Source organism: Nymphaea colorata, chromosome 2 (assembly GCF_008831285.2).
Source record: "Nymphaea colorata isolate Beijing-Zhang1983 chromosome 2, ASM883128v2, whole genome shotgun sequence".
In the NCBI taxonomy this organism is placed as follows: Eukaryota; Viridiplantae; Streptophyta; class Magnoliopsida; order Nymphaeales; family Nymphaeaceae; genus Nymphaea; species Nymphaea colorata.
The window spans coordinates 24,884,853-24,911,327 of record NC_045139.1 but is presented as its reverse complement, the minus strand read 5'-3'; the positions used below and the strand labels follow the sequence as shown (position 1 = coordinate 24,911,327).

The window sequence follows — 26,475 nt, the reverse complement described above, 5'->3', positions numbered from 1 at the left end:
GAGTATAGAGGTGTCCCCCATCCAATGTTTTATTGGACATACATACACCAGGAGACATAGAGATGTAAGTTTAAGAGCAACGAGGAGGTTCCTAATATTTTAGTCCATAGATAAGCTCACCTCAAGCATCATACTCAGCGACAGGTGAGATATGATAATTTTTCATTCGAATTTCAGTCGTTCATGTCTCATTTTTCAAAACAAAGTGAGTCTACTTTCTTAATGAGGCTGTTCAATCCCGACATTGGACAAAAGCATGAATTAAAACATGGAAGCTCTCCATGAGTGTAATACATGAGAAGTGGTTCTACAACCCAAAGAGAAGAATGTGGTTGGCTCAAAGTGCGTTTATAAAATATAAATCTAATCGAAGTATAGATGCAAAGCTCGACTTGTGGCTCAAGGATTCACATAACAGTATGGAGAGGATTATGATGAGACTTTTAGTCCTGTAGTGAAGATGTGTACCATTTACATTGTTATATTTATAGCAGTTGACTGGTGATGCAATCGCAGTATGGATGTCAAAAATGTCTTCTTACAATGTGATTTAAAGATGAAGGTTTATATGGAACAGTTTTCTAGAAATGTTGGGAGGGATCCTACCACATGGGTGTGCAAACTCGAAAAGTCCTTGTATGTCATGAAACAAGCTTCTCATTCTCGGTTTAACAGTTTTTCTCTATAAATCAACAGATACGGTTTTCAGTGGTGCCCTCTTGATCATTCTCTTTTTGTTTATCAAAAAATAATATTACTATTCTTCTTATTTATGTGGATGGCATTCTGTTGACTAAAAGTTCAGAGGAACATGTCTGTGAAGTAAAATGATATTTAATGCAGGCCTTCAAAATCAAAATCTTAAGAGAACTAAGATATTTTCTAGGTGTAGAAGTTAACAAGAAAAATGAGAGCTAACATTTAGACAACATAAACATACACTGGATTTATTAGAAAAGGCAAAAATGTCTTACTGTATGCCAGTTAATACTTCAAGTATATTGCATCCAAGATTAAGCATTGAGGATGGAAGACTTTATACTGACCCTATTGGATATCAGAGTTTGGTATGTAATTACAATACATGACCTTTACTAGACCTGATATTGTTTATCAAGTTAATTAAGTATCTCAATTTATGCATTCTCTAAGCGAAGGTCATATGGAGGCTATGAAACGCATTCTGCAATACTTAAAAGGCACCATAGTGGATAGACTTGTTTATCAAAAGAATAATATGTTGGTCAAGATCTTCAACATATTATAAATGTAGACACAAATTGGGCTAGTGATCTAGATAAGAGAAAACCAGTTTTTGGTTATTGTACATTCATTGGAAAAGACCTTATTTTGTGAAGTAGTCGAAAACAAAAGACAGCGACTGTTTCAACACAGAGGCTAAATATAGATCCATGGCAGCATACATTGCTGAGGTCACGTGGGTGCACAATCTACTGGGTGATCTAGGAGAAAATGTTTTATGGTCCATGCTATTTTGTGAAAATTAGAGTGCAATTAATATTGTCTTTAATCTTGTTTAACATGGTAGAACAAAACATATTGAGATAGATCAACATTTTGTTTGGCAGAAGGTAAAACTAAAAGAGATAGAACCATGACATGTAAAAATAGAATATCAAGTTGTAGATTTATTTTCAAAAGGATTGACAGGTCAGCAATTTGGTTATTGAAGAACAAGTTGTACATGATCAAAGACCATGCACAACTTGAGGGAGGGTGTTAAGATTTGAGGTCATTTTGATCTGGATCTATATCCATATCCAAACATAAAAACACATGATGTCTTATTATTAGTTGGGGGCCTCATTAATGTCAGCCTTGTTATTTTATTTTATTATTTAGTGTATTTTTGGTTTCAATGTAATTATGTTTTAATATATATGAAGATTAGATTTATGCCGCAGTTACTTCTCCTTGCCTCAGCCGTTCCTGCATTTCTTCCTCTCCTTCAATTCTGTTTTCAGCATATGCAATCTATAGTTCATCTTCCATAAGCCTGATTCATTCAGATGTTTTTTTGGATTTTTTTCAAATTTTTAAACCCTAACGTGTTGCTTAAACACCCAACAACCACCCACATTTTGGTCTTGATCTCCCCAAATCTTTAAACTCTTCCTAATCCTTCCTGCTCCCCTTTATTCAGGTAATCGGAATAGTTGCTGTTTACCTCTACCATTCTTAATTTTCCCCTATTCTCATCTAGTATTTCTGCCTCCTCTTCCTATATTAATGAAGCAAACTCAAGATTTGTGAAGCAAATTGCCAAAGGAGATTGCTTTTTTCTTGCCCTTGAAAACTCCATTGGAACTGCTTGGTTAGTGTATTCTTTCTCCTTGTCCCCAATGTTTGGATTATTTAGGTTTGCACTGCCCTTAGGTAGGTTTATTTCAGATTTCATACAGAATTTAGTGAAGGCTTTGCATGTTTATTTCTGTTTTTGCTCATATAATAGCTGCATGTTTGGTTCAAGTATAGACTAGAGTAAGTGCATCGGCCCATAGGTGACAACCATATCGGCTGGTCATAGGTAGCCACCGGCCAGAGTTGTCTGTTTCCTTTGTTATGCTTTTACCGCTTGTGTTGCATAGGCGTTGGTTGTGGTATTTAATCAGATCATTTAGTTAGTTGATTTACTTTAGGTGTATTGCAAATTGAATGCATAGAAACTACCGGCTGCCATAGGGTGTTTGCTTTCTTTGGTTTTAAAGTGTATTTTGCTGGCTGGCCATGTGTAGCCACTGGCCAGCCTTGCTGATTTTTTTACTTGCTTTGTTAGGCTGGTCATGTTATGCGTTATACATTAGGGTATTTGGCTTGTTTAGGTTGAATAATAGTTGGGTCAATTGGCTTGTTTAGGTTGAATAATAGTTGGGTAATGACGCGTAGGAACCACTAGCGCACTACAGGCTAGTTGACCGAGGTGCAGGCACATGTGAGCATGTGTGGCATTCGCCAATGCAGTCCTAAACCATCTATTTTCTTACACATTAGTTGCCTACATCTATGTGCTTATTTAAACAATCTATTTTCTTACACATTAGTTGGCTACATCTTTGTGCTTATTTATGTATTGGTGTCCCTCAATCATTTACTTATTTATATTGTATGGTTTTCGTCGATCATCTTACAATTCATTCGTGATTCGAAGGGTCTAAAATTGTTTAAATTAGTGCCGCTCAGCCAAAACTGCTGGCTGTGCCTCTGGAGTTGGCCAATAGATATTGCTTGGATCTCTTGTTTTCAGTTATTGCCTAGGTAGGTGCCAGCTAGAATAGAGCCTCTTGTCTACTATTGTTGCATCTGTTTAAATTAAGTACAGTACTATTGTGTTTTAGTTTATGTTAAAGATAAGTGAAGATTAGTAGAACCAGCCAAATAGGTTAAATCTTGGTCAGCAGGTGATCAAACTAGTGGCTGGTGCTATGGTGGGTCAATTCGTCCTTGAATTAACCATGCTTTGTTTGACAAGGTGTTAGATTGGTTTCACGACACAGCTCTCGATTTAGCAGAGTAGTCTGAACTAGGGGCAGAGGTAGGTGTGGGCACGTGTTGGTAATTGTCCACATAAACCCACAAAAAATGCTTATTTTCATATTGATACTTCAGGGTAATTATTTTTTCATTTGCACATTCATGTTGGAGTGGTTTCACAGCATAGTTTTGGACTTACAGAGTAGTTTGAACCAGCGGTAGAGTAGGAGTGGGCATGTGTGGGCAATTGCCTACACGAACCCTCAAAAAATGCTTATTTTCATGTTGATACTTCAGGATCATTTTTTTTTCATTTGCATATTTGTGTTGGGTCGGATTATGACATAGTTCTGAACTTAATAAAGTAGTCTGAAAAAGGGGCCAAGGCAGGTGTAGAAACTGTTTGGGCAATTGCGTGCAAAGACCCACAAAAAATGCTTGTTTTCATATTGATACTTGTGGGTAATTTTTTTTCATTTGTGTATATGTGTTGACTAGTTGACGACATAGTTCTATACTTGGCAGAGTAGTTCGAACCAGGAACAAAGGCAAGTGTGGGTACTGTGTGGGCAATTGTCCACATAGTCCATAAAAAATGCTTATTTTCATATTGACATTTCAAGGTAAATTTTTTCATTTGCATATTCATGTCGAAGGACCCCAAAGAAGAAGTTCGAGTCACACATGCACCTGTTTCGCACTGTATGCCTATAGTTGTTCTAACCTTGGGTTTGACAGTGCTAAGGTGTTCTGGTCCAAATTTAAGTTTTGAGTACGCCAAGTGTGGACCTACACCATACCATAATGGAGTTAACCCATCTTAGCGCAGCCCAAGCAGCGCTTGGTCTGGACCCTAAATGCCCACAAACCTCGCACAGGTTGTACGGGGTTCGGATGAAGTAAAGACACTGTCTAGACCCTGTTTTTAATATAGTTTCACTTTGACCTTGTCTAGAGTTGAGAACATGGTTTGAGCACTTAAACACTTTGTTTAGTGCATCGGGTCGAACTTAGGGTGTGAGATTTGGATCAAAGGATTCCACATAATGCATTCCTCCTTATTGTTTAATGAAAGGTTTTAAAATACAACAATACAAAAATAAAAATATCAAGCAGCCTACGCTAGAGTTGAATAGAATACAAATGTTAATAACATTTGCCTGAATCAAAGGCCAGCTACTGTCGTAAATTAAAACACACACACACACAGACCCAATCTAAGCATCTGGTTCTAGACACCTACAATACAGTCACTAATGACAAATGACAAGAACAAGCTAATCAAGTCTTTTATAGGTTAGAAACAATTGTAGAGGGATCGGGCTTTAACTCATGGTTCATTCAACTGTTTCTACTTGTGGCCTCTACGACCATCATTCGTGTCATAAAAGTGATGTTCCTTGAATGTTCTTTCCAAACTAAATATTGTGGTTGTTTCCTAATTCATGTCTATAATAAACATTGTTCCCCAAAAAAAACACGATCTTGAATTGGAATTCCATGCTTGAAAGTTTTCTTAGCCTGTAGTTCCAACCTTCAAGAATACATTTGTCATGACAAGCCAGTTCGAAGAACCACTATTCGTTTCTCATCTTTGTCTGCAAGCTCGACAAAACTTTTTATGAGACCTTATGCTTGGTTACAAACACTAAGGGGTAGTTTAGCAGTAGAAACACTTTGTGAATGCCTCGTGAATTTGCTCCACAAATTGAAACAAATTCATGGAACAATAATTCTAGTTTCCAATGAATCAGCCACCTTTCGATACAAAAAAAAAAGTCCCCAGAGAAGAAAGGAGATTTCACCCAACCGCAAGAAGCCTGTTCAGCTGGAATGGTTTCAAGTTAAGGATATACCAAACGTAACAACCACCAAATGTTGATAATATTGTTATACTCAAATCCCTCTCTGTAACGGAAACAGATAATACTGCTGATAATAAAGGGATGCATCCCTTCAAACTCACTGGACTTGACTTTGACGAGAGAAAGGCCTTTTTATAGTGAATGTAGGTCTGACTACCAGAAAACATTTCTTTTCCTGTTTAGCTGCTAAGAGAAATCTGTTCTGATCTAGAAAGAGAGAAAGTGCACCAAGAAAAATATATATATATATATATATATAAAATATGAAAAGCATGAGGTTAGACTTATCAGATCAAGAACCAATCTATACACACTTACCAATAGCACATTTTCCCCAAATACATGGTTCAGATCTCTCACATGAGATGCATGTACAACATTGGCAAGCAGCGATGGGTTCTCCAGATGAACCCAGTCTAACGAATTGGTTCAGAGACAGTAACCAGCTGCCTGCACATATCCTCAATGTTAGTGGTGCAGTGTGAGAATATAAGCAGAACAGATGGAACTTTATGCACATGACTAGGGATTGTCGTTAGAGCAAGTTGATGGCAACCAAGAAGTTTCTCTACGTTTATGTCATATAGGTGCGGATACGATACGGGTACAGGAATGCAGACATGGCAATTTTCAATTTTTTGGATACACGAATACGGCAAATTTTATATTTTCAAAAATAATAAAATGAAAAAAAAAACATTAAAATAAAACTAATAGTTCACTCTTACAATCTCACTGTCTCTCAAATAAAAACTGCTCATTATTCTGCTTTCGTTTTGGAGGGATTCTCCTTGGGAGAGCCTTGACTAAAGAGACAAACCTTTTACTCTGTTCTCAAAACTAATGTTTTCAACTTCTTCTGATATGGAACTTCTCTTTTGCTGGGAAGTACTAGCGTGAAATCCTATTAATTTTTGCAAATGCGAAAACGATGTCAAGCACAGCCATACACACTCAAAAAGAACATCCCCAAATGGAAAAAAAAAAAACCCAAATCAATGAAACCCTAATTTTTAATATCGAAAAGAAAACAAAAAACAAAAACCTGTCTGTCGCCGATTGCCACCGTACACCACCGGATGTCACTGTGGGTCACTGGACATCGTCACCGTCGCCCGCCATAGCTGCCGAACTTCTCTGCTGGGTAATCGTCGCTGGTGAAGAGGAGAGCTCGTCGGTGCAAAACGTATCCACCCCGTGTTTTTAAAATCGTGTTTTTTTTTTTTTGGTTCGGACCGAGTCTGACCCAAACCCGATCCAAAACGTATCCACCTCGTATCCCGTATCTGAATTCCCGTATCAGCGTATAGACACGGGTACATGGGCTAAACCCACGTATCCGTGTGTCGTAGCTCTACATCCATGTGACCATGTCCCTTGGCACATTCTGCTAGAGACCTACCTGAACCTAGTTTGCGAATGAAGAAACAGAGAATAGGGAAATAAAGGAATTGAATTACGGATATTCACCAATACTGATGGCACAAAAGAGCTGGGGGAAATAGAAACATATGTATGTACGTGCAGTAGTTCCTCCATTTCCCTATTTGAGGAAGTAACAGCCCATTCCTCTTGGTAATGTTCTTGTCATCTTGAATATACCTGCCTAGTTGATTTCAAGATAAAAAAATTCCTGAGGTAAACGTTAGCCTGCATCATAAAGAATGTGCAATACCTCAGGACTTTCAAAGCTGGAATTTTTATTATAGTAAGAGGGACAATACAGTGGTATTGGTATCCAAAGAAAATGCAGATGCACATTAAACTTTACATAGCATGGAAAAGAGAGGACTTTACATAGCATGGAAGCAGAGGGTGCAACAAAAATTTTGACCTTTTAATGATTTATTTGTGAAACATGTCAGAGCTGGAAAGAGCTTAATGATTGACCATGCCGGAAGAGCATGACTTTTCTATCACCTTCCCACTCCAGCCAGTAAAAAACATCAATTCATTGAGCCAGAGCCTTTGAACAGTAAACATCAGCAGCTCCCCTTGTTTTCTCCTGCAACGAGAAAACCCAAGGCATTGAACAAAATCAGAAGTCTGATTTGAAACTTAAATGATTTCTAGCAAAAAAAAATCTTTGTACCCCACAAAAAAAATTTTAGTTTGACAAATACAATCCACCATTGGTGAAAGCAAAGCCCAATACCTCAGGACTTTCAAAGCTGGAATGTTCATTACAGTAAGAGGGACAATACAATGGTACTTACGTTAGCCTGCATCATAAAGAATCCAAGTGCAATACCTCAGGACTTTCAAAGCTGGAATTTTCATTATAGTAAGAGGGACAATACAATGGTATTGGTATCCAAAGAAAATCCAGATGCACATTAAACTTTACATCGCATGGAAAAGAGAGGACTTTACATAACATGGAAGCAGAGGGTGAAACAAAAATTTTGACCTTTCAATGATTTATTCATGAAACATGTCAGAGCTGGAAAGAGCCTAATGATTGACCATGCCGGAAGAGTACGACTTTTCTATCACCCTCCCACTCCAGCCGATAAGAAAGATCAATACTTTGAGCCAGAGCCTTTAAACAGTCAACATCGGCAGCTCCCCTTGTTTTGTCCTGTAGCGAGAAAACCCAAGGCATTGAACAAAGTCAGAAGTCTGATTTAACACAAATGATTTTTAGCAAAACAAATTCTTTGTACCCCAAAAAAGAAGATTTAGTTTGACAAGTACAATCCACCATTGGTGAAAGCAAAAATGTAATTCCTATTCATCTTCTACATGGTACTTACGATCAACAATGATGCTCCAAACTAAAAAAGAAGTTTTTAGTTTGACAAGTACAATCCACCATTGCTGAACTCGGAAACAGAGAGTAAATCCATGCAACTACTGTAGTCGGGATGAGAAATTTAATTTTAGATCCTACCAGACATGTCTTTTGAAACATAAAATGGACTGATTTCTTTGTTCAGATAAATTTTGACAAGGAATGGGAAGCAGAATAAATTATCGCCAGCCCCATCACAAGTCTCTCAGATAAGTCACTTGTGCTTTTTTCCCTCCTCTAACTTGAATATCCTTGTTGGATCAAAATGATACAAGTGGAAGCATCACTGCATAGGACCAACCAATCTATCAATCAAGAAACAACCATGAATATCAACAACTCCAAGAGGACAACTAATTCCTCCTTGGTTCGAGCAGCTAACACAACCAAAAAAAAGAAAGGCTAAACTTGAAGCAAGATTTTAAAGGAAAGAAGTGGAAAATTTTTCCCACTGATGTGTGGAAATTTTCTCCACGCAAACAAAAATATCCTTGTTAGATTTCTTTTCTCGGATAAGATTGGGGGGAAATCCTTTTTGTTTCAAAAGAAAATAGCATCTTTCAATAACAATAAAAACAGACACAAAGTTTGGAGATTGTTCCAGTCAGATCTTCTTTTGCAAAATAAAAGGGAATATATCAAAACGCCATGATCAGTGAAGGCAAAAATTAGAGAAAAGCCAGCCTAAGCTTGAGGAAAGATGTCCATGGCAAGTTAGCACTAACCAGTACCAGACCTTTTTACATGGACAAGCCAACATGAGTACGACATAGCAAGTCTATGCAAAACACGTGCTCTAGGAAAGTACGGTGAAAGACTAGCAACTACTTTCACCTTGCAAAAATTGAAAGGACATGGCAAGCATGAGAGCTGGAAAGAATCTAGGAGATCATAATGGTCAGTGCTCAGATTAAAGAAAAGTGCCGATTCCAGAAATGATTGACAGTAACTAGGCCATTGATAAACAGAAGATAAATAACATGCTTAAATAGAGCAACCACCTGTAGATGACGTGGGCTATAGAGTCCATGAATGCTAGCCATTATGCTTGACCGAGAAGAATTAGGAGAAAATGCCTCCCATGGAGGAATCAGAATGAGCTTTGTACATTGTACAGGAACAGTATTTCTAGTTAGCTTCTCCCACCATGCAGCTCCCAAGGACCACCACCTAATCATCAGTCCATGCTCAGAGAAAGCAACCAATCCCTGCGGCAAAATTTTCAGCAATGAGCAAAGACAAGAATTCTGAGTAGTCAATTTTATGCAGGACATCTCAAAGCAAAAGCTGTTTGTTTCTTACAAGTCAACCTGTCAGCAAAAAAGATGCTCCATTCCTAAAGAGCTATACCCTTAGGTTTTCCAAAGAAAATAACCTTGGGGAAAATGACAGTTACTATTGTACTTTCTAGAGAAAGGGTGACATTGACACAAACAGCTACTGTCCTTGCCTCAATCTGCATTCATCCTTATCTTGCAGAAAAGATCAGAAAACCCCTTGTTCGAATCCATAAAACAGAATCAATTTATGGGACTAAATTAACGACAGAAAAGGCATCAATTATTGAAAATTAACCTGAAAATGCAATTTCAAACAATTTAAGGTGACCTTATTAAATGATTACATGCACACATACAAATTTGGGTTTATAAATCAACATGCATTAACAGCCTAAAGTAATCAAGTTATTATATATATATATATATATATATATACCTCAACTGTCTCATGTACTATCTTTTTTTTGTGTGTTTTCTGTATCTTGTTTTTTTTTTCCTTCCTCTGTTTTTCTATTTGTTCAGCAATTTAGTGGCTGAATCTGAGAGGGCCAACAGCTAGCTCCTCCCTTTCTAATTATGTACATATATAAGGGTTGAACCCTTGTCGCCTAACAAGGCTTGTGATGCCTTTGCTTTGTTATTTAGCATATTATCCTTCAGATTTATTTTCGTATGATTGTTATGTCACCCTAGTGCAGGGTGTAGACATGGCACTTTTGATTAAGAAAAAAACATGAGCAGGTGCAGTGAGGATATATATAAAAAGAGATAAAATTGCCTGCAAACAACAAAATCAATAATTAACAAATGACAAGCTGTTATTCTCTCAATTATTCAATGAAAAAGAAAGCAAATTGTCCACTGCCGTGGCCCAGCCACATCCACGGTAACTCCATGTTACTTAAGTGATTAGTGAGATTACTCTTCGAAAGTGTTAAGAGCCTGTTTCTCAGGTTTGTATGAAGTGTAAACCTACATTACGTGTTAGCTTCTTTGTGAATCATGTCCCAATGTGATTACATTTTTAGGTTAGTAAGATGAACTTCCAAACAAGTTCACCATATGAAGAAGAAAAATGAAAACTAAAATTTAGAAAATAGAGAACCTAGCAGTTCAAACTTGAAAGACATCACCAAGGGTGTCCAAATGTTCGTGAGAGTAGCCAGGACATCAACCAAGGACCACTGAAGGCCAACAACGGGATATGGAGAAAACAATTGATTTCTTTGTTGTGCTCATGTGAACTAATATATGACAAATTACCTCACCATCAGGTGAAAAACTCAGCACAGAGATCCCTGCTGTGATTGTTTTGTCTGAATCACTGCCAAGTAAACTTGGAAGTCCTGGTGGTCCACTTGCATCCAGAACCTTTATTTTTGTAACGCTGCAGACACAAGCTGCCAACTGTCAGAACAAGAAAAGATACTGCTTACTAGCTTTATGTACCCATGATCACCAACACTTTTCATAACCCTTGTACAGAAGTCAAAAGAACAGGCAAGCAATCAAGGTCACATACTTTTGCAAGTCATATATTTCGATGGTGAGTTTACGGACATCTCCAATTAAATCTCCAACTGCAAGCCTTGTTGCTCCTTGATTCAGAGCAACCATTGGAAAAACACGTGCCACTTCTTTAAGAGCTGCCATAGAGCTATGAAGGCAAGATTGCCGCATGACAGAGTTCCCAAGGTCCATCGTAAGCAGAATAAAATTCACAACCTGCATACCTAACAATCATCAGTGCTGCTAAATGGACAGGGAAAAAGATACTAGTTAATAAAATAAATATCTAAACCACAAAATCCTGCTATTCAGGAAAATGAACCATCACGAACAGTTACACCTGGATTCAATGATGACCTCATTGTGTTGGAACGGCATTCCCTCAGTTCCCAGATCAAATACTATGTTCCTAATAAACTTAAGTTCATCAAAAAACGCTTCTTATCCAGGTAAAATACATGTGGAGTTGTTGACATGTCAAGAATTTCTCCACACTACACACACACACACAGAGAGAGAGAGAGAGTAGCTTTAATGCACACAAAGTATCCATTTTCATCACCTTGGATCATATTCTAGAGAAACCTCCACATTACTTGCAAATACCTAGTCAAATCGGGATAGACATGCTTAATTTTCCATCTTTAAAACCATTTTCAAGTGATTTTCTTGTTAGAAATTTTAATGAAGACACTTGAAACTCCCAAAATAAACATTTTTTCATGTTGTACACTCTGGAAGTTCATGCAGACCATGTCTTCTGGATGTAATCAAATGATCAAACAGCAGATTTAAACATTTAAGGATAACAGATTACAGAGACCGGTTTGTCCACCAAACAGATCTGGAATAATCTACTGTACTGCTAGGTATTGGTTGGGAATTAAAATCAGAAAAATATGACAATCTTTCTTTGATCTAGATACAAAAATCAGAGGGAGATACCAAACGTAATGGAATGGAAAACATGACTAACAGTAACAGTGGATATTAACATATAAGCATCAGTCTTCTGTCCGTAACTGACCTGTAAGGACTAAGTAATCATACCTTATCAAGCAGTGGGGACATGAGCTTTGGAGCACCACGAACTACTCTTATCAGAGTCATAAGTGAGACGACATGGACAGGTGAATCGGAGGAAGTGGCCCAAGTCTGGCCTTCAATTGCACTAAGAAAACTCACGATGTCAGCCATCGCTAAGCTTGGAAGAAGGATACCAATTAAGGTATCACGAATATTTACAGCTACAACTGGATTTTGCACAGTTGCAGTAGCTGTCCCACTTAAGCACTCAATCAGAAAAAATAAGTCCCCAATCAAACGAGATAGTTCAGAACCAATGCATGGTTTCCATGTAGTATCCATTCCCTCTGCTAGGAGCTCTGCTGCAGTTGCACTATATTTTTCACTTACAACCATCACTAGTTTCACAAGTTGATGAACAACTGATGCAGCAAGACTTGATTTCACTAGACTAGGATACCAGACAGCTAGTGCTGCAGCAACTATAATGTGTGACGCCCTTGCATCTTGGTTTGTACCACCAATTATAGAAACCCAACCATGGAGTTCATAGGATTCAAGCCATGCAAGCACTGAAGGATCCTCTGTTTGATCATATTGTGTTGCCAAGCTTCCATCCATATTCAAGCCAACAGTTGAAGTTGCTTCATCTACACTAGTACCTGATTCTTCACCTTCGTCAAGCACAAAGTTGATATCGCTCAAATTCAGAGAAGCTTTCTGACCACAAAGTGGAACTGGAATTGCCCGTGAGGCAGCACAATGAAACAAAGAACGGGCAGCCATGCGTACATGCTCAGATTGGTCTTGCCAAAAACTTGCCAAGAGCTGTACACATACTGCAAGTTAAAAACTTGAGGTTACATTGGAAAATCCCTAGTTACAGTAGCAAGCTTAATTAAGATGGCACTTCTAGATTCAACATTATTCAGCTTCTTAACCATTTTACCATGCAGTTGAAAGAAATTGAAACAAATATTACACCAATAAGATCCCACTGGGGAATAGATAATGGAAAAGCAACATACTGTCACTGACTTGTTTTGGGAAAAGAAAATGACATAAAGAGTGCTTTATCCAGAGTGATTGGGCTAGGGAATGAAAACAAGCTATAAATTTGAACCAAAGAAAAAAAAAATCTGGTTTCACCATAACAGTTGGAAGTTACTTTCGAAATCAGAATTCAGAACGGTGATCCTTGATTAGACCTAGACAATCTGTACGCCAGCTCTACACACAATGCCCTGAGCCTTGCTTAAATAAATCTAATTATGACTGCAAGTGGTCCCAAACTTCAATTTTTCTAAAGAATCTAAATTAATTTTTAGAAAAGGATCCTCCATCAGATGTTTATCCAATACTGTTGTCTTGTATCTTCTTTGTGTGGCATCTGTATTACCATGAAAACTGGCTGGCATTTGTGCTCAAATATCTGATGAAACAATTTACGGTATTACCCAGACATTCAAATCCTATCTTAATCATGAATGCCACATTTAGTGGATAACAAGACCAATCTGACATATTAGAATAGATCTGACTGCATCTACATTCAGTGCAACTCCAACCATAACATGCTAATAAACTATAGTCTAATAAACCAGTACACTGAGTACAATCTACAAAGTACAGGAGAAGAGGGCATTCAGTATGAGCAGTTAAACATAATAATGCAATTGCCATCAAAATGATACATGGATGTCAGGATGGAAGATGGATTCAATTTTTCTTGTGTTTGATATAATCAGGTGTTGCATGTTGCACCTGTTTCCACCTAAAGTTTGCTTGTTTGTGTACATTGGCTTGAACATTAAAACCTAACATTTTGAAGGACAAAAATAATCCAACGTAAGCGAGTAAATAATTATCAGAATCCATAGAATAACATGCACTACCATGAATGTGAAAACCATGTTAGAAATTTGAGATACTATAGATAATGTATACTAGAAGATCAAAGAAAAGCATAACAGCAGAGTCCTAATTCAGACATCAATGTGATGGTACTAGGAACCTGAAGCAAAGGTGGCTTTATATCTGGAACTCTCTCTGCAAAATTACGAGTGTAAAATGCTGCCAAAGCACTGAAAATAAATAGACAAGGAATTTTGGTCAAGTAAAAGAATATGCAAGAAAGGAAAGACCCAATTTGACATTAAAATGGAATCTAGACTAGTAGGTCCAATTTAGGAACATGTGCCAATCAAATAGTTAACCTATTTAGCCAGGAGTTCACATAAACATCAAAATAATATATTAGAAGATAAGATCCCTACTATCATTGCATAAAAATTCAAAAGTTTGACGGTCATGACTCAGTAATGCAAGCTGAAATATGTGTAAGCTTGTGCTTTTATGCACATCAAACATCTAGCTTTTTTTATTTACATTCTTCATTATCAAAAGCATGTTCTCATGCAGATTACAAACATGAAATTACCTAGATATTAGACATGCTCCACTTTGTCCACTTCTACACAGCTAGAGCTCTATAACAAGATGATAATGGAAAAAATTGCAGTAGGATATACGAGCTCCTCCTACGTTTTATTTTTTTACTAAAGTTAGAGTCTCCCAAGAATATCATGAAATACCTTTTGCACTTCATCTTGAACACCCTTAATTTTAGGATTTGAAGTTAAAGGTTTTATTTGAAGGAAGAAAAGATCCCTAACCTTCACTGAAACAAGAAAAGCAGATATGTGCACAAAGGGGGAAAATTGCTTCTTTCACCACTATTTTCTTCTATCTGTCCACATGGATTGACTTCTCTTAAGAAATAAACTGGTTCAAGTTAGCAGCCACTCTTTTGGTCATAATTTCAAAACATTTTGAAATAAAAAATAACCTTCTATTATTTGCCTTACATGGGCTAAGTTTTTTTCCCAAGAACAGCTAAAGAAAGGCCTATTTTACTTCAAATTCAGGTTAAAAGAACACTCAAATTGGAGTAGATTAAAATTATACCACTTGTATGTTTCTTGTTCTTCTTCAGGTAAACGAGTATTTCCTAATTTCAAGGAGAAAATGGAGACCTCTCAAAATTCACAACCTGATGTCATGATGACTGTCAGAAGACCTATATTCCATATGAGAAAAATCAGGAATATGAACTCTTTTTTGGAATTAATGGCAGAATATTTGCCCCTAAATGGAATTGGAAATGAGAAGCATGAAATAATTTTTTTCAGTCAACAATGGGATATGAAATGGATCCAACTAACAAGCTGGAATATCAAACTTTGCGGTGATTCTACTTCTCCTACCAAGAAAGGTACAGCAATATATGATGCGATGTGGATACAAATATTATGGGATGATCTAGGTTAAAAAAAAAAAAGGGAAGCAAGCACCACACATGATGAAAACGAATCTAGGCTATCATGTTTTGACTAGCCAGTAATCAAACCTAATTGAGCAAACAAAGTATATCACTTAAGGTTCAGGTGTAACAATGAAAACCAAGTGACAAAGCTCAACTATCAGCTTAAATACAATCATGAGAACCAGAAAGATCTTAACGCAAAGCTTATACAATAAGCCCCACATAACCACATAAGCTTAAATACAAGCACAAGAGCTCAAAAGGGGCTAAATCCATTGCACACACCATATAAAAAAATGCAAAAGAACTTCACGAGAAGCATCAAACTGGAGCACAAAGAGCATGTAAACTTACTAATTTTATCAACCATTAACAAATAAATACATACTTCAAAAAGGGGGATTAATCAGTAAGGGCCTCTCTGGATGACTGGAGGGCAAAAGCTGGCCTTAGAATGCTAAACTTTTCTCATAGAACAGTTCTTTGGCAACCAACTATGACAAAATCGGAGTTTTCAGTTGAATGTCTTAAATGTTGAGCCTCACTTCATCACTTTCAGCAAAAAATTAAAGAATTCCTGCAGTAGGCCATTTTCTGGCCACTGTATGGTCAGGAAACCCGCTGGAGCACCCCCAATTTGAAGAAAGAAAAGGGAAAGTCTCCGGCCAGTTTCCTAGCTTGATATTCGTGACCAACTGGCACATTTCCTGGTCAGCGTCCAGCACAAAATGCCAAGCTAAACAATGTAAAAAATGCCAGTCAGTTTTGTGGCTAGCAACCAACCGAGAGACAGGTCAGACTCAAGGCCACTCATGCCAAGCAACCGCAGCTCGGCCATGTGCTAAGAGGCAGAAAATAGAAATTGGCTAAAGTGCCAACAAAATTTAAATATAGAAAAGAAGAAAAATAAGTCAGGCAATTCTCTAACAAGCTCCTAACTGCAAAATGAATATGCAGGGGATGCCTGAAAGCAACCTAAATGGCTTATTCCCCTGATCACTGGGTGGCCAGGAAATCAACTGAAGACCCAAAAAATAGAAACCTAAAATTAAAAGAAAATTTTTTCCCATTTTTTGGCTAATTGGGCCAACTTGATCAAGCTCACACCATCCACGAAGGATGATTCCAGAGGCTAGCTGAAAATGGCTTGACTAACATCTGATCAGCTATGGGTTATAAGATTCACCCTGCCACCAAGAAGGGTACCTCTTGCTCAAAGAATGCCACAAAATTACATTTCTTATGGGTTATAGGTAGATTAGTATATGGTTTTCATAATATTCTTTTCTTTTTCTTCTTGATTTATTTTTCTTGATTTCTTTTTTATTTCCCATTTTTCTGATAGCTTTCGTTTTTTATAGGATTGTCAAGCTTCATTGGGCTAGACCCAATCGTAGGACTTATCCATTTGTACTAGTTTAATGGTTACTCTTACAGGAAATTGGCAGACTAGGAAACAGAAGCAACAAGTGATAAGACAGGTTGAAATGGGGCTTCTTAAAATCTCATGTGCAAGAAATGAGAGATGACACAAAGTGCACTAAGAACTAAGCCACTGTGGTATGTGGAATATGCCCCCGTACGCATACCAGGATGGCAGTACGGCAAACAGGTATGCCGGTAGAGGTTTGGTATGTTTCGATCAGTTCCGGGTTGGAACCGATCCAAACCACACTTCCTTACCTTTTTAACTTACACAAGTTGTTTCCTTCGTCAACTTCCTCCATCAGCGCCTCTCATGGTTTCTTCTTTAGCATCAACGTAACAGTACATGGAAGCAGATGGCCAGTAGTGGGGAGCTTCGACGACCAGTGGTGACCAGCGACGGATGGCAGAAGTCTTCAGCATCCCCGGCAGCATAAGTTTGTCTTGTTCTGTTTTTCATTTGACTCTGTCTTTTGGGTTTTTTGCGTTTCCCCCTTTTTGTTTTTCATGTTCTGTTTCTCCCTTTTTTCATTTGATTCTGTTGTTGGTATGTTGTTTCTCCTTTTTTATTTTTTGTTTTTGTGTTTCCTTTGTTATTACTAGTGCCGTTTCTTCATGATTTAGGTTTTGCATTGCTGTATTTTTCCTATTCTGTTTATTTATGCTTTACATGTATTTGATGATTTTGGGGTTCAATTTTTACCCTGCGTCAACAATGTTTCTGTCTAGCAACTGCCTTTTGTGGCTCTGCCGTATTTTCTATTTAATATGCTGTTTCTTCAAAATTTGTTCTTTCTTCAAAATCTGCCAGTTTGCCCTAATGCCCTCGTGCTTAGTTTATAGGCATATGGTTTGTAACTTGTAAGATATAAATTTTATATTTTTAACTATAAATATTGTTCTGTTTTAAACTTTAAACCAAATAGTACGAATTTTGTTTTAATTTTATTTTTTTGTAGAATTGTGCACATTTTTTTCTGCCGTACCCCCATACCAAATGTTCAAAAATCCTCGCACCCATACCACTTCCCCATGCCTATACCTATGTGACTTAGACTCAGAACTTAGAACTTTAATTGGCAAACTGAAAATTAAGCAAAATGCAAAGTGTAACTGTATATTGGTAAATGTAAATGTATGCTTGTAACTTTTCAAACAAAATATATGCATATATCTTCAAAATCATGTTTTTAGTATCAATAAGATATTAAAACATGAATGTGCTTACTGATTTAATTGAAACATGACTCTCCTAGGGTTACCTCATATGGGATCCCTGGGGAAGAGAATCAAATTGGCCCTTGCGAACAGCTTGATGCACTATCTCCCTTCAACTCTTTGAGGGAAATGTGGCAAAAGGAAGGAAAATCCATGGACCGACCCCATCGTCATCACCCCGAAAAGCATAAAAATGTATATCGATTATGTGTGGGTGTGTCTTTTCAAACATAGCATACCTTTTCATTATGATTTTAGCAAGGATAAATGTGCATTGTTCCAAATTTCAAACAATAGACCAAAACTGAAAATAATAGACCTCAAAGCCAAAAATCAGTATTTGGCCCAAACAGGCTGTGGCATAAGCAGATAAAATGCATCAGTCCTGTCCACTGTCACCATTCTCTTTTGTAAAAAAAAAAGAAGAGTAAAATAACGGGAAATCAAGGAACATGAGAAAAACATGAAAAGATTGAATACCAAAAATGAAAATATCATATTCTTATTGCTTTTTTCACGTTTTTTCCCATTTTTCAGAAAAAGTTTTATAATATGTTTTAGATTTTTTTATGTCCTTTTTAATATTTATTAACTATTTTGAATTGTGATTGATGATTTTGGAAGAAAATGAGTCAAAAACTCAAGTTATAATCATTTTTCTATTATTTTTTGTATTTTTTAATTTTTGAATTCCCAAAACCTTTCTGAGAAATAAAACTTCCCCATTAATACCCGAGAGCAGCCTAGCCAGCAAAACTTGAGAACAAAGACTATGACAATGGTTCTGAGATTCATTGTCTCAACAATATTGAAAACATGCCAAAGACTATTGCAATTGTTTCTTTCCATATATTTCAGATAAACCCAAGAAAGAAGCAATAACCCAGAATGCATGTCAATGTGATGCAGAAAACTAATACCTGCTAGCATCTGAAGTTGGATGAGATAAGCTCAACATACGCTGAGCAAGGGAGACCATTATCAGAGATCTCATTGCAACAAACTCTGAGGAAGCCTTCCAAAACTAAAAACACATAGAACTACAGTGAGGAAAGAATAGGAACCAAATAACATGCAAAACTTCAATGAAACAATTCTGACTATTATATACCTCTAGAGTTGTCCGTCGACCAGGAAAGACTAGAGTCAGTGAACCCTTATCCCCACAAAGTCCAGGGGCTACCAGAAACTGTTCTGGCCTGTAAATGTCCATTTCATCTACCAGCGACTGATCAAGCAGTGCATCTATACCCCACAAATGAAGAAAGGCTATGCTGAACCGAAGCAAGAATCTTTCCATAGTCCCTGTGCCGACATATCTGTCTAATATGTGAGGCAAACTGTTTTTCACTTCAGATGAAGTTTCTGCATAAACATCTTGGCTTTGGCTTTCTGCTTCAATTTTGCAAGCATTCAGTGGCAGCTTGTCGTCACTTTCTTTAATAATACCACTTCCTTGCCTAGGAGACATAAGATTATGAAGATCAAATACCAAAGCAGCAACACCAGGACATGGACATGAGGACTTAACTAGTTTCTCATTTTCCCAAAGAACTGGTTGAATTAATGGGTGTTTAACAGAAGGAGTACATTTATTTCCAAGTGGGACTTGGCTGAGTGTGCTTAGCATTTTTGACAAGGTCAACTTTTCTCTAAAATCATGTACTAGAGAACCATTGGACTCCGACAGGATAGGTTCTCTACTTTCTTCTGGTGCAGCACTGTCCCTATGATTAACAGAAAAAGTTCTATCATCAATCATATTGAGAAACAATGAAGATGCTGAGGTCATACTATCAAAATGATCCCTACAATTGGAACCTACGCCAACCCCCCTACTGAAATTATCAAGCATTGCATGTGAAGCAGGGCCCCTGATAATCCGTTCTCTAGCACCAGTCTTAACGTCCCAGATGTACAAAAATTCCTGTCGCTTAGATTGCAGTGAATTCTTCATGATTAGGCTCGCAATGTAGCCCCTAGCACTATCCCATGCAACCATCTTTGGACAGTCAGGATGTCCAGGAAACATTCTCTCCACACATAGTGTATCAAGGGAGATGAGTGCAACACATCCATCATCTCCAACAGACATAAAGCAATCACTCCAAGGGCGATAAGTCCGAGATGGAGGAAGAATAATTTGCCTTACAGGACCTATATGATGGTGAAACACTGAGATTGGAGTGCCGGTATCCAAATTCCATAAACGTACTGTACAATCCATGCTACCTGATATCAACACTTGCTCAAAATTTTGTTCTGTGGGTGTTGACATACGATGAAATGCCAGACAAAGTATAGCACCTGTATGGCCTAAAAGAGTACTTTGAGCTTGAGGTACATCCGTGTTGGTTCCATACTTTATAAACCTACTGGAACATCTTAGTTCCTTAAGGTAGTTGTCAAAAAGTGTTACTTTGATCTGCCCATTATAAAATCCATCAACTACAGCATATGGTGCAATTGGGACATCTGAGAGTACCATTGAAGATGTAACCATCTCTCCTTTCTTCATGTGAATAACTCTTGTATAATCACTTAGCTGTTCAATCTTTATCTCATTATCATTGATGGTCATTACTTCTGGCATTCCACCACTATCTTCACTGTGTCGAACAAAATATTTTTCATATGCATCTGAGCTATGATACCAATCCTCCCATAAACCACCTTCCCCGACCAAAGTGCTAGCATGAGAGGCAATGGAGGTTTCATCTACAGACAGTCGACATGGAGACCATATACTTATTTGAGATGTCCATAACAAAGATTGCTCAAAATCAAAGCATATTGATGCAGTACGAACTGTATATTGATTCAGTTGGCAGAAGCTAGCATGGAATCTTAGTTCAGCTGGATAAGAAGCCGCAGGTACTTCACATAAACACTCAAAATTGAAGGCTCGAAAGGAATATGATATGTGATACATCATTGCCGCACCTCGATTGTTCCAGACCACAAACTTGTCTGCAAAACCTTCATCTAATTTCCCATCTACTGTTATATCAAAGTCAGGCTTATCATCTGAGAAGAACATCCCTCCAGTGAGATATGCTAAACTAGAAGAATCTTCATCACAAAGGGAACTGCACCCCAAGTATATTTCGCCAATATTGAGCCCACTGGTTGTTGACCTAAACATGCACTGTCTACTAAAAATTAAAGCAATAACCTTTCCATGGGGTGCAATAGATACTCCATTTATCCCATTATCAATTTTTGGGAATGCATGCTGCTCCATGCCAGAGGAAGAAGTATTGTCAACACTTATTCCATCTTCTGGATCTGTCCAATGATCCAATGGTACTGAAAGTGATTGGAATCTTCCAAGCCCATCCGCCATAATTACCAGCTGTTTTTCTTTCTCTTCCGATGGTGCCACAACCATTGCTTGCACAGGGCCAATAGATAAAAATCCATGAATTACAGTATGTATAATATTAAGAGTACATGCATCAATAATCACAACAGTGCCCTTTAAAATAGGACTACAATTCACTTCTCGTTCCACTGTGAACCCTTCACTGGTACTACGTCCAATGCCTCCCTCATCAGTCTCAACTGAATGATAGCTTGATAAATGCATTGTCTCAGCAGACATGCAACCAATGCAAACATACCGTCTGGATTTGTACAAGGATGACATGGCAAACGGACTTCCAGTCCATGAGGGTAATTTTCTTCTACGTCGGCAATGTCCACTCTCACCACTCCAAATGCATAAAACTCCATCAACACAAACACTGATCAATGCTTCAGAACCAGCTGACATAGTTTTTCTCTTACATGCACCATCAGTCTTTGCATTGTCTGCAATAGGAATACAGATATCCAGATCAGCTATCCTTGCAGAGTGACCACATAGCATTGTCATGGGTTTCACATCCTGATACAGAACAAATTAGTTGGTGACTGATGACATGAAGGCATATAATAATTGTAATAAAAAGAATACAAATTTGCATAAGCCAATCTTCTTTAAGAAGCCGCATTTTTCCTGGAGAATCTTTAAAAAGAAAATATTTAACATTGCCCTTCATCATCTAATAAATATTCACCCAATTTCAGCAAACTAATGATTTGTCAGTCCATAATCTATTTGCACTTCTACTCAACATGAAAACCACAATCATTTCCTCATTTCCTGGTTGAACCTTTAATGTGACCTATGAAATCAGCAATGCAGCAGTGAAACATTAACAACAATGATGAAAATTCCCAAGCAATAATAATTAAAAAAATCCATTTAAATTAGAAGCTGTTGAAGATAAGGCAGTAACTTTGGATCTCATAGATCATGGCAGATTTAGGCTTCTTCCATTTGAAATTTTAAGATCTACAGATCCCATCTTTAACTTCTTATGAATTTGGATTCATCATCATGTCTCAGAGTTCGGCTCAAAATTGAAGAGAATTCAATGTGGAACTAAAAATGTTGGACTTTGAAGTGTAGTTCAGTTATTAAAAACAAAATTCTGATAATTCACAGTGCTCTTTTATCTTTCTGAAGATTAAATGTAACTTCTGTGTTTCCCATACACAATTTGAAAATGTATATTTCTGATATACAAAATTCCAGCAAGAACATATCGAAGGTGCACATTTTAATTTAACTGATATAAAAAGTTCCTTTTGAAAACTAGTTTTGGAAATTCACCATCATGAGCTCATCTTATACTAGAAAAGTGCTGTTTTCAGTAAAAATATCTCATAGCCCCATCTTCAAGTTCCATGCTTTATTTTTTGCACTTGGGGACTTGGTTATCTCCAGATATAGCTGCAAAAAATCTGAAAATTCAGGTTCAATTTCTTGTTAATCTCTAATTGAAACGATAGTTGTGGATCATATCAAGTAGCTAAGGTCCTGAAAGTTTCTAGAGAGATTAGAAGAATAAACCTCACTTATTTAGCTTGACCATCCATGCTTCCATCCTTCTCTCTTCACTATACGTCTCACTGTTTTTTCGCATTCATTTTCCTACATCCATTAGCCAATTTTTTTTTTTATAATCAGTTTCATGCAAGTGCAACTTTAGTTCCAGGAGGCAACAAATGGACCAAATTAAGCAGGCATGACAATCAAAGAACCAAAAATTTCACAACCATTCAATTTGCATACATAAGCAATCCTTGCATATACATAAGGGCACAAATATACTAAATAAAAAACAACAAAATATTTTGTTTATATGTGTATCCGCTATATACACATAAAGGGACCAAATGTACCAGAACAATTACACACCTAACAACAGAAAATTCTGATTCTTATAGTCACTTGGTTTACTTTCACACACAGGCAATCCTAATTCCTATGGCAAGTTGTCAAGACAAACACCAACACATGCTGCACGGACATTTCAGTTTTAAAAAAAAATACCAAAATTGGACACTTATTGTTGCGTGCAGAACATCCTTTAATGTCATATATGTTAAAGTATCTTGTACTGGATATTTTAGGTCCACCACAGCAAAGCCCGTTCTCTGATCCGATACATGGATATGCTGTATAGTAGAGCCTAACATTACAACATTAAGCCTAGAAATACAACCTCAACCATCACAGACTTCTTAGAGAGAGAAAGAGTATATGCGCATGTTTCTGTGTGTGTGTGTGTGTGTGTGTGCATGTGCGTGAAAGAGTGTGTGTGTCAAAGGCTGTAAGCACAATTCCAACCAATTGATGCCTTCTTACAGAATACAGATTCTAAAGCATGAAGGTGCACTTCATAGGTGCAGGAAGCAAGCTTTTTCTTTGTGATGCACATATGAACTGGTTTGTTGGCCCAGTTTTATCACTCCGGATAAGCACTTCATTTGGTTCATTTGGCGCTTCCACAGAAATGCACGCGGATGAAATTTGTAAACATAGAAGTTTTCACAACCACGCATGAGTAATTAACTTAGAACATTTAGTCCTCCCTAGAGAATTGGGCTATCCTGCATGCACACTATCAGAACAGATACACATCCCAAAAGTCCAACTCATAATAACGAGTCACGGTGACGATGGTGGGCATAATTATCCGAAAATTCTCAAATTCTACATGGAGTGACCCAGGAACCAAATCAAGCATACATTTGGACTCCGAAATCGACAGCCGGTGCCAAAATTCAAAGAGAAACGAAAAAACAAGCCATGACGATGAACGCGCAGAGAACAGAAGCATACCATCCTAGGAACTGGACTCGCAGGAGAGGAGTAGACCCTCCACCAGATGATGGAGCCATCCGATCCGCCGGTATATATAGACCGGCTCCGTTCCAAAACAGCCGTCGCCGTGATGTTGTGGCTGGGCGGAGAAGGAGACCACAAGCACTGCACGGAGTCGCACTTCATCGTCGATCCGTCGGAAGAAACAGATGTCCTCACAGTTTCACCAATAAATCAACCATTCTCTTCGATTCATCTATGATCTCTGTGAGAGACGGGAGAAGGACGGAGAGAGAGGAAGAGGGAGGGAGCCAACCGAAGGAGGGGGGCGGGGGCTTGCGGTCATGTGGATCTTGTCTGCAAGTGGATCCGATGCGTGTGGATTTGAACGAATTAGATCTGGATACTTTGAAGTCGGGGAACATCCCTTGATAGGTCCGATTCAGATCAAATGCTGGTGCAGATGAAAAAGCAGGTACGAATGCAATTCGAATCGGATTTCACTTGGTACATGCATCCTGAATTCTGGATCCAAGTCTACATAGGATCCAGATCGAGTGCTAGTATTCCAAGTTTGGATTTGGATACATGTTCTGGCAACGGTTATGGAGCTGCCCACAGAAAGGTAATGAATAATAAGCGTGAAACCCAATTGTGTTTTTTCCTTACGAAAGAAAGGTCCGATAAACTTGAATCCAGGTCCAACATTAGATCTATTTGGGCAGATGCGAGCTCAGGGCACCTAGTTTTAAGGAAAAGGGCATAATATTGTATTAGAATGCCACTTAATTGTGTTCCTTTGTCTATCTTGGATTTGGAAGTGGAAGAACGAACTCTGAAGGCCCCAAAAAAAAAAAAAAAATCTATATGAGAGCCAAATTAGATTCTACCAAAACTATAAATCCACTCTCCATGTAGGCGCATGATGGTCGTTGGCTACCACGGTTGGAACTGTGGCTAGCGACCGTAAAAACCGTGGCTAAAGCGAGTAGTTTCTTGACACACTATTTACATGTTTATGCAAACATTCAACAATTTTCAAACCAATCATCCATAGTTAGGAATGTACAACGAGCAAGCTGAGCTCGAGGTCAGCTCAAGTAACTTAGAGTTCGGCTCTACCTCGTCTCAATAAACTGAACATGACCTTCAGCTCGACTAATTTAAGCTCATATCACTTAATTCATATATATATATATATAATGAAAATGACAAAAACCATAAAAATGTGTTAAAATTCATAAAAAAAAGTATTGAGATGCCCCTGAAAATTAACAAATGAGGAAGAGACGAGCCTAAGTCAAGTTTAAACAAGCCGAGTCGGGTTAAACGATTGGAGCTCGAATAACTTGAACCTGACTCATTTATAACATGGATTTGATGCAAGCTCGAGTATGACTCGCTTATTAAATGAGTGGAGCTCAAATCGAGCTTACAGATGTGAGTTTGAGTCTTGCCCAAGTTGACTAAACTCGTTGTACATGCCTATCTAGATTACTGCATGCATGTGCAGTTACTTATTGTAAAATTGTCTACACCAACAACGGAAGAGCGACAACCTGTTGTTTTTACAGCTAAAGGTGCACTTGATGCCGTGATAGCTCTTAAAAGCTAGACTTCCCATAGATGATGCAAGTGATCAATCTCCCAGCATACTAGACAGTTCAGCTTTGTTGCCTATTGTTTTGACATTCTTTTTATCATCACCGGCAAAGACTGGTGCTGCTATGCAGAGACTCATTGTTTATTTAGTTATTTAAGGAGGCATCTAGAAATGAGAATATTGTGCCAGTGTTTCATGAATCTGTCATACAGATTGAGGCAGATTCATAGAACAATGTATTGCTCCAAGCACGCCCCCTCAAGAAACCATCTACCTTGCCATCTTTATTGTGCACTGTGAGCTACTGCCTCTTCCGTTGCTGCCTTTATCCTCTTAGTTCGTGTTTAAATGGCTGGAAGTGACTATGAACACAAGTTTTGTAGGCAAAGTGGAGTTAACTCTGTTCCTTGTTTTTCTTGCTTGCAAAAAAAGTAATGAAGCATTCCTTCAAACATATTTAGTCGCGAAAGGCATGCAATTTTTTCCTTGCAGTGAACCTTAGCTCTTGAGTGCAAACTATGATGCACAATAGACAGGGCGAGTAAATGCTTATCCTATAATAACATAGTAACAACAGAACTTTGGGTGTATTTAATGGGGCTGGTAATTTTTTAACCAAGTTGGAAGTGTCTTTGTTTTTTGGATTGTTTTGAGAAGTTGCAGTCAAACATAGCATATTTCTAAGATGGACACTTGACATAAGTTGGTTCCTAGGCGTTTTAGTGTTTCATTCCCATCCCATCGTTCTCCATCTGTTTTGTAAGTAAAGGTTAAGGGCCAA

General features: G+C 37.8%; 1 protein-coding gene across 8 annotated transcripts; it reads right to left on the bottom strand.

Moving 5' to 3' along the window:
- Window positions 1-7,040: 7,040 nt before the first annotated feature.
- Window positions 7,041-24,442, bottom strand: LOC116246742 (uncharacterized). 8 transcript variants are annotated; one of them, XR_004170746.2, is made up of 11 exons: window positions 24,110-24,442; window positions 19,046-21,823; window positions 18,855-18,958; window positions 13,981-14,050; window positions 11,991-12,794; window positions 10,954-11,156; window positions 10,695-10,818; window positions 9,153-9,359; window positions 7,768-7,938; window positions 7,513-7,579; window positions 7,041-7,362 (listed from the first exon to the last, which is right to left on the bottom strand). XR_004170746.2 is itself a non-coding variant. In XM_031618591.2 (10 exons), exons 1-9 carry the CDS (start codon window positions 24,275-24,277, stop codon window positions 7,795-7,797), a joined length of 4,602 nt encoding a protein of 1,533 aa, XP_031474451.1. In that variant the 5' UTR covers window positions 24,278-24,442; the 3' UTR covers window positions 7,041-7,362; window positions 7,768-7,794. The 8 variants fall into 8 exon arrangements, 2 of the variants coding, with proteins under 2 accessions (XP_031474451.1, XP_049931815.1); XR_007572414.1 differs by adding an exon at window positions 22,835-22,915 and having other exon boundaries at window positions 7,513-7,938; window positions 24,110-24,245; XR_007572413.1 differs by adding an exon at window positions 22,840-22,915 and having other exon boundaries at window positions 7,513-7,938; window positions 24,110-24,245.
- Between the last annotated feature and the right edge of the window lie 2,033 nt (window positions 24,443-26,475).